Source organism: Vipera berus (assembly GCF_964194415.1).
Source record: "Vipera berus genome assembly, chromosome: 5".
NCBI lineage: Eukaryota > Metazoa > Chordata > Lepidosauria > Squamata > Viperidae > Vipera > Vipera berus.
The window spans coordinates 43,954,632-43,964,040 of NC_138207.1; the positions used below are offsets into that span (position 1 = coordinate 43,954,632).

Consider the following 9,409-nt stretch of genomic DNA (forward strand, 5'->3'; position numbering starts at 1 on the left):
GGACAAATAGGAATATTAGTCTCAGTGGCATCTGAAGTAGTGATTATAGGTCTGCAGGAAAGATGGCCATGATAGAAAAGAGGAATTCACAAACTCTGCCTGCCTTCTGAAGTATATGGATATAGCTGTTCCCAAAGCAAAAGCAATCCATCTGGGTTAGTCAAGCTGGTATCCTTATTCTTGACTCAGCAGATGTCACCTGGTTTTCTGGAATTTAGTTGGGACAGCCCAGAAAATCTCCCTTCCCTAGGACTAGGTTATTAAGCAATTGTGTTGTTCCTTGTAACAGGATGAATAGGGTCAAAAACTTTGGAATATATGGTGCAGTACAAACACAATACTGGAGTAGCGATGAAGGATTTTAATGTTAAAAAATAGCTCTAAATATATATTTGGGGAATAACATAATGGAATCAAGTTGTAGGCAGTTTAGATTTACATACAACAGGTGGCAACTATTAATCCACAAACAGTAAAAGAAAGTACAAGTGAATGTAAAACTATGCAGCTGAGTAAAACAGCACTGAAATTCACCCACACATACACACAGCCAACACCAAAATTCTTTTGCTATTCTTTCTCTGCCAACTTTATCCTACTGATTTCAGTTCTCTCAGGGCTTTTGCCATAGGACTTAAATCCCAAACCCAGTTAAGAAATCTGCTCCTTCATTTCTTGATACTCTGAGGACTTGCAGCCAAGACTGCAGGAGAAAAATAAGCATCCATTTGTTTCTTCTGGTTAGAATCCCAACCCCTGCCTCTCACTGAATGAGGAGAAAGGCTTTATAGAGCTGTAGAATATATGAACTTCGAGATGTAATGCCTTAATCTGCTATAGACACTCAGATGAGCCCTGGTTGCCATCTGTTAAATGCAAGGTACTACAATAACTCAATACAATTTAAGAACTTGTGAAACTTGTCAGTGATAGCAGTATATCAGACATGTCAAACTTGCAACGTCACATGACGTTGCGCAACATATAAGAACTTTTTCCCCATTGCCGGCAATGGGGTGGGTGCGGTTTCGTCGTGACACGTCCGGCCCACGGGCTGGCAGTTTGACACCTCTGCAGTATATGGTTGCAGATGAGATAGGCTTAAAGGTAATTAAAGATAAATGTTTTCCATTGATGCTTGATCTTTTCTAGCATGCTCATCCTAAGGTTTTATTGTTTTATTCTACATATTCTGTGTTTTGAAAAATACATCTCCACTGTATTCCTCAATATAATTGCTTGCCCCTATGGCAAGTTTTGTTGTTTTTGTTTTTTTAAGTTTGGTCAGCAGACATTTTGTACATGGATTAATCTTAATTTATATGCAACTGTAATGCCATTGAAAAGTTTTTAGAAAATATATTATACAAAAAGAGAACTGTAAATTTCTGTTTTATAGGATTTGCCCAATAACATGATCCATCAGGTCCCCATTAAATCACTACCACAAGAATGGCTTTGGTGTGAAACTTGGTGTGATGATGCTTCAAAGAAGAGAGCAAAGACTATTGATCTGGTAAAGTTGCTTCAATATATTGTATGGGGGGTGGGGGTGGGGGGCTTGTCTCTTGCTCCACCTAGGAATCCACCAGACCTGCCAAGTGGTCATTTAGAAAACCTCCAGTTGGAAGGAGTCCAGCTTGCTCTTTAGGCAGACTGTTGCACTGTTTCACAGCTCCTAGTTTAAGGATGTTCCACTTGATATTCACTCTGAATTCTTTTTTCTTTTAATTTCAAGCCTTTTGTCCTTGTCTGGTCCTTAGTTTCAATGGGTCCTGCCTTCTGTTGCATATGCAGCCTTTCAGATATTTTTATCCCCTTTAGTTTTCTCTTTTGCAAGATAAACAACCCCCAGGTTCCTTAACTATTCCTCAAGGTAGCTCTTCTGTAAACCTATACCAATATTTCCATTTGAAGTGCAGTGCCCAGAACAGTACATCAAGTATAGTCTGCTGAGTGTAAAGTGTGGTGGGACTACTATCTTCTATGAACTGAACACAGTGCTTCATTAAATTTAGTTAAGGACTACAATGTTTTTATTAGCTGCTGGAATATAATGCCTATTCATGCTTGGCATACAATAGCATTTTTAGGTCCATCTCATATGAGCTGCTATTAAGCCAATTCTTCTTACTCCTCTTTACCAATGAATTTGTTGGCTGGTTGAGGTGTCCTTGGTGCTCACTGAGCTTGGTTGTTTTCTTGCAGACATTTCATTACCCTAATTAGGTAACATTAAGGACCCCTCATCATTGGCTGGTTATTGTATCATATCTAGGTTTTAAATTTGCTGATACAGTAGATGAGATTTTACAAATCTGGAAAAAATGCAGCCCTTGGTAGTAATAATGAAACTGAAAAAGAAGAGTAATATTGATTTTCTGTTGCTATAGAAATAACTTAATAAATAATAATAAAATACAATATAATAAAATATAGCTATTTTATTGCTATATTTATAGATTTTATTAATCATGCTGTAAAAGAGAAAAGACAGGAACGCAATAGCTGTCTTGAGAAGGGCTGTCACATAGAAGATTGTTGTTGTTGTTGTTAGCTGCGAAGTCGAGTCTGACCCATTGCGACCCCATGGACAGGCCTTCCTGTCCTCTACCATCTTCTGGAGTCCATTTAAGCTCACGCCTACTGCTTCAGTGACTCCATCCAGCCACCTCATTCTCTGTCGTCCCCTTCTTCTCTTGCCCTCAATCTTTCCCAGCATTAGGCTCTTCTCCAGTGAGTCCTTCCTTCTCATTAGGTGGCCAAAGTATTTGAGTTTCACCTTCAGGATCTGGCCTTCTAAAGGGCAGTCTGGGTTGATCTAGGACTGACCGGTTTGATCAAGGGACTTGCAGGAGTCTTCTCCAGCACCATAGTTCAAAGGCCTCAATTCTTTCACATAGAAGATAGGGCAAAATTATTCAGAATGATTTCAAAAGATATCAAGAAAAAAACGCCATTAAATTACAATGGAAAAATGATAAAGGCCACAGCTGTTTATCAGTGGAAGATATTGCCTTGGGAGATGGGAGACTTTCCTTACTGAAGGCCCTTAAGAAGAGCCCAGCTAGCTATCAGCCAGGGGTGCTGCAGTAGTGAAGCTCTGTACCAAGCAAGTCACTGGACCAGATGATATCAAGGTCCCTTCCACAACCCTCTATGATTCCATACCTTGATCTTAAATTCTTAGGGAGTGTTCAGTAAAATTTTCACTTATGTGTATGAAAGCTCCCCATTGCCATTGACATATGTGTTACATTGCAGTGTAATAATCCAATGACAAAAGAACCCAAGCTGCAGGCAGCAATGAGGATTGTCCCTGAATGGCAGGATTACGATCAAGAAATTAAACAGTTATATAATCAATTCCATCAAGAAAAGGAGTCGGGAGTACTAATTACAACAAATGAGACTGAATCCCAAAGTCAGAAAGGTAATTATTTTTCATGGCCTTCATTATTTTAAGAAATATCTATTTCCCATAGAAGTTGGGAGGTACATGAATGTAACAAGGCAGAAAGGGGCTAAAGCCATTGTGTCCCCATTTTTAAGAAGAGAACTTAAATGTGAGCTGTATGCCTCAAGAACAGGTCATATGTAACTTTTTGAGTCCTTTTTCAACTGAATAGGCATTAAGCGACAATTGTACCTCAACCACTGCTTGTAATTTGAGTTTAGTGAAAAAGAAAAATATATAAATTGGATTTTTCTTTCTTTCTTAATATTGTTTATGGGTAGTCCTTGCTTAATGTCCCTTCATTCAGCAACTGTTATGATAGCGCTGAACAAGGGATACTTACGACCGGCCCTTGTAGTTGTGCCCCTGCATTCACATGATCACAATTTTTAACCCAAAATTATGATGTTGCTGCATCCCACCATGACTTGATTGTCCTTTGTCACTTCCTTCACTGCCGGCTTCTGACCAGTGGAGTCAATGGTGAATTCAGCAGGAGATTGCAAATGGTAATCAGATGACTGTGGAAAATTGTATCAACACATGATTTGCCTAACAATAGCAACTGGCACTGCAACAATTGCTATTGTAAGTTGGTGTGGTCACAGGTGCCTTACAAACATGTCACTTAGTGACCAAGTTCCTAGTCTCAATTACTATCAGTCAGGACTACCAGGAGTATTGTTCATGAACGTATTGCATAATAGTCCATTTATGAATTTGAAGGGTTTTTTTGCTGAAAACAACCATTGTACATTTGTTATAAGGTCTCTTATTAGTTGTAGGTAGAGCTGTTATGTAATTTAACCATGTTTGCTTTCTAGTTGAGGCTTGTCTGTCAGAAATAGCGGAATATAATGGAATGGTACTCTTATTTATTTTGTCATAACAATACATTATTTGCCAGACCTATGCTATTACTAGCATTTAAATGATACACAGTTATTATATTTGTGCTTCTTCATATTTACCTGCATATTTCTCTCTCTCTCTTTTATTTTTCTACAGACACGCTACTGCATGGGGAATTATGATCATGGTGACATACTGAGTGAGACTGTTTCATAGACAATTTTTCTATCAAATACTAGTTTTTCTTAATACACTTGCAAAACTGCTGAGTAAAATGGAAGGTGGGGGTCATGCATAATAATTGCAATTCAGTTGATTCTGACAGATTGAACGAGAACTGGATTATTTGAAATAGCTGAACAGGTTTTCTTTGCACCTATGAGAGATTGAAGAATCTAGAGAAGGATACGGAAACTGAGAAAAATGGTGTGGGTGAAAATCCTCTTTTACCAGCTTTTGGCCAAGTCTACCACTTTATGGCAATCTATGTCAATACATCTCTACACCTTTCTCAGGAGTCCAGAGAAAGGGTAGCGACTTAGAGGATGAAATATGGAGAATACATTGGCATTTCCATCATTTCAAGATGCTGAAGTAGAGATTGCTCTTTCATATTTGCACAGGGATTTTTATGATATTTTGGACTGACTAATGCAGTCAGAAGTCAAATGGATTTATTTTTTTTATCATAGACTTTGTCCTAATGGGAAAGTCACAGTTCTTTATTTAAATCCAGTACATTGTGAATATCACATCAGATAACACATAACTGAGCAAAAATGTCAAAGCAATCCACAACTTTTGAAGTATATATTTGCAATTGTGTATTTTAATGAAGCAGACTTCCTGTGGTACTTAACATCTTTTTTCCACTGACAACCTAAAAGGACATTTCTCTCCAGTTTATTGAAAACTGCAAAAATATTAGGGCATTAAGACTGCTGTAATTTGTCATCATTCACTGAATGTACTTTTTGTTCATGCAAATCTGTGGAAACTTTTTGATTATGTAAATTTGATAAGTTTATTTTCCCCCCTCAAAAAAGCGATGTCAGGTGAATAAAGCCTTAGAGTTCCTATATTTTTTTCTTTAATTCCTCTCTTGTGGATCTCATTTTCATAGTAGTTGTCTTGTTTTTTGCACATTATTTATGCACAAGTTCCTGGTCAAATTTTCAATTGTACAACCACACTTGCAATAGTGGCAAATAGCTGTAGCTTGGGTGTAGGATGAGGGTGAAGTTCCATTCTCTGAGCTTGTGGGTTGGTTTTCGAATGTTTTTTTTACCAGGCTAGGTAACATCTTCAGAGGAGTGTAGGGAATGTCTGTCATGCTCTTCTGTTTATAAGGGCATCAAGTGTGGGTGTGTCAAGTGAGGGTCTGGTGATGGGTCAGGGGTGAGTCATCCATGAGAGGCTTGTGATGGGGAGGTTACATCAGGTCAGGGTCATTGGGAGGTGAACTGCTTGTGGGAGGGGGAGGGGGACCTTGTGTGGGTTGGTTGGGGGTCAGTGCTGACATCCCCTAAACTCTGCTGAAGATGTTACCTAGCCTGGTAACAAAACATTTGGAAATCAACCCACAAGCTTGGAGAACGAACCTTCACCCTCAACAAACACATTTACTTAGATGTAAAATGGTACCTAAGGAATGTCCAATTTTGTAATGTTCCCACCTCCCCACTTGTAATACTTTTTGTTACTGCTTTTCAGACGAAATAAGCAACTTTTGTAGAAAAACATTGTATCCTGGATATTTTGAACTACTGCCTGCAACTTTGAAACAGTTTCAAATACTTATAACTTGGTTTTTTATATAAAAATGTCCTTTGCTAGAAGAACTAACATCAGAAAGCTATAAAGCCACCAGATAAAATCTAATCTGTGAAAGAATAATGGGTTTGCAATTCACATCTAATACTGGATATTGAGAACAAATTACAAGCTTTTCTTGGCAAGGAATAATTTCTAATTTTGCATTCATATTATGAATTCTATGAATTATTATTATCTACACTGAGTGTAGAATTTAAAGTGCAGATTTAAAACATTGTCAAATTGTATCATGCAAGGACACACTATAATCCCTCATTTGAAAAGTCATGTTTTGGTTTGTGTTGAAATGTTTATAAAGTCCTCACTTGCCAACCACTCAGTCAGCGACCATTCAAAGTTCGACCACAATTGAAAAAAAGACTTATGACCGGTCCTGAAAGTTGCAGCAGTTGCAGCATCCCTGTAATCACACAGTTGCGATTCAGGTGCTCAGGAACTGGCACATATATATTTATTTCCTTGTTCATTTTTTATTTATATCCCACCTTTATTATTTTTACAAATAAGGCGGTGAACATATCCAGCACGCTGCCATCCTCCTATTTTCCCCAGAGTAACAGCCCTATGAGATGTGATAGGCTGAGGGAGAATGATTGACCCGAAATCACCCATTTGGCTTTCATGGCTTTCATTCATGACGCTGCTTGGAACATCCTGCAGTCATGTGACCGCCATTTGCAACTTTCACAGACAGCTTCCGACAAGCAAGGTCATTGGGGAAGCCAGCAGAAAAGTAAAAGTCAGAGACACTGGATATTCACTTAACAACTACAGGTGATTCGCTTAACAGCTTAACAATTGTGGTCAGAACTGATGTCATAAGTTGGCATGGTCATGTGACATTTCACTTAACAGCCACATCAGCCTGCATAAAATCATACATACCCCCTTCCAATGCAGCACATTTCTAACCTACAATCCACATTTTAAAACATTTACAGCAACATGAAAGCTGCAGGGTGGCAGCTGAGTTATGGTGTGTGAAAATTCCCATTGCACAATGTGCAGTGCATAAAGTCCCAAAATGATTTGGCTTTTTTCAGTCTTGATCAATTGCAAAATCCCAGTGTTTTATGGACTCGCAGTTGAGAAAGACTATTCTAGAACAACAGCAAGCAATTGTTACAGTCAAGAGCTGCACTTGGTTTTCTTAAGGGGATACAAATTAGAGATCAGGATTATAGATTGAGAGCGTTCGCAGATGATCTGGTTGTTACAGTGACCCAGCCAGAGAACTCTGTTGTGGACCTGATGGAGATAATAATGCAATATGGGAAGGTTTCTGGATTTAAAGTTAATGCACAAAAAACTAAAATTCTGGCCAAAAATATGACAGTATCGCAAAAGGCTCTTTTAGAAGGACTAACTGGATTTGAGATTGTTAAAAGGGTCAAATATTTGGGGGTGTTTTTGTCACCCTCTAATACAAAGTTATATAAAAATAACTTTGAAAGATTGTGGGGAAAAATCCAAAAAGAAATGGAGAGCTGGGAAAAATTGCAATTGTCTGTTGGGGCGAATCGCAGCAGTGAAAATGAATGTCCTGCCTAAATTTTTATTCTTATTTCAAATGATACCGGTTCTTAAGAAAGATTCTAATCTGGAGGAATGGCAGCGAGGTATCAATAAATTTGTTTGGGCAGGGAAAAAGCCACGAGTTAAACTTAAGATTATGCAGGATACTCGTGAAAGAGGTGGTCTTAAAATGCCCAATCTTAAATTATATTATGAAGCTGCTGCGTTAGCAGGAATAAGTGATTGGATTAATTTGACACAAGAGAGATTATTAAATCTTGAGGGCCATGACTTGTTGTTTGGCTGGCATGCATATTTGTTGTATGATAAAAAGGTAGATAATGTGTTTAAAGCGCATATTTTAAGACAAGCATTGTTGAGAGTTTGGAAGAAGTACAGACATAAGTTAGGTTGTAAGATACCATTGTGGGCAATCCCAAAACACGTAATAGAAAATATAAATGTTGGTTTTAAACATGATGTGACTACGTATAAGGAGATTTTAAGTTTGGAAAGAAATGTCTGGTGTCTGAAACCGTACAGTCTCTTGCGAGATGAGAAGATTGTTCAAACTTGGTTCCAATATATTCAGCTACGGGCCAGGTGGAAAGAAGATCAGAAAACTGGTTTTACAATGACTGATGAAAATCTGATAAAGCAAATTAGAAAGCAGGGTCCAGCACATATCAAACGGATATATCTTGCATTGATAGAAATTGACTCAGAAACAGAACTTGTTAATGATTGTATGATAAAATGGGCCCAAAACATTCAAGAAGTTATTACAATGGATACGTGGGAAAAGATCTGGGTGAGGAACGTAAAATTTACACAAGCTCAAAACTTAAGAGAGAACTTTTATAAAATGTTTTATAGATGGCATCTAGATCCTAAAAAGCTTGCAAGTATGTATCCGAATTATCAGCCCAAGTGCTGGAGGTGTGGCGATGAAGATGCAACATATTTTCACATATGGTGGACTTGTAAAAAGGTTAAGGCCTTTTGGATAAAAATTTGGTGGAACATGCAGAAGATTTTCAAGCAAAGGATAAAGTTTTGCCCGCAATTTTTTTTGTTAGGTATAATTACAGATGCTGCGGTTGTGGACACTAAGTTGATGTTGAATTTAACTACGGCAGCAAGACTCTTAATAGGTCAATATTGGAAGAAGGAGGAACTGCCGACTATAGAAGAATGGACTTTAAAGGTTTCTGACCTGGCAGAGATGGCAAAGATTTCGGCTTATTTGAAAGATCACTCGCAAGAACGTTACATTATGGAGTGGAGAAAATGGATTGAGTATATCCAGAACAAATATGGGACTAAAAAGTTTCATGTAGCATTTGAATAAGTCTTCCTTTCTTTTCTTTTTTCTTTTTTTATATATTTAATAGTAATAGTGTTTGTAGTTATCCTATATGAGCTAGAGAGTGATAGATTTTAGAGTTTATGGTTGTTAGCATTTGGATGATTATGAGTGTGTTTTTTTTGTTTTTATACCCTGTACTTAGCTCTGGGAAGTGGGGGGGGAGGGGGGGAGGGGTAGGGAGGGATGGGTATGGGAGGGGGAGGGGGGACTGTTAAAGATAAAATGTATGTTAAAACTTTAATAATAAAAAAAAAGAGCTGCACTTGGTTTATATTACATTTAGGCTACAAATAATACATTAGAAAAGTAACATCACAGGAGAAGGGTGAAGAACGAATATTCAGCTTTCTTGTGTTATATTTTTAATTTTACTAAGGATT

At 37.8% G+C, this 9,409-nt stretch overlaps 1 protein-coding gene across 3 annotated transcripts in view; it reads left to right on the plus strand.

Moving 5' to 3' along the window:
• Nucleotides 1–5,388, plus strand: part of UGGT1 (UDP-glucose glycoprotein glucosyltransferase 1) — a 55,083-nt gene extending 49,695 nt beyond the window's left edge. For all 3 annotated transcript variants that reach the window (XM_081329852.1, XM_081329854.1, XM_081329853.1), the window contains 3 exons: nucleotides 1,400–1,516; nucleotides 3,265–3,433; nucleotides 4,466–5,388. In XM_081329852.1, the coding sequence (XP_081185978.1) occupies nucleotides 1,400–1,516; nucleotides 3,265–3,433; nucleotides 4,466–4,491 (312 nt within the window). In that variant the 3' untranslated portion in view covers nucleotides 4,492–5,388. The remainder of the gene's footprint in view (nucleotides 1–1,399; nucleotides 1,517–3,264; nucleotides 3,434–4,465) is intronic.
• The last annotated feature ends 4,021 nt before the right edge of the window (nucleotides 5,389–9,409 follow it).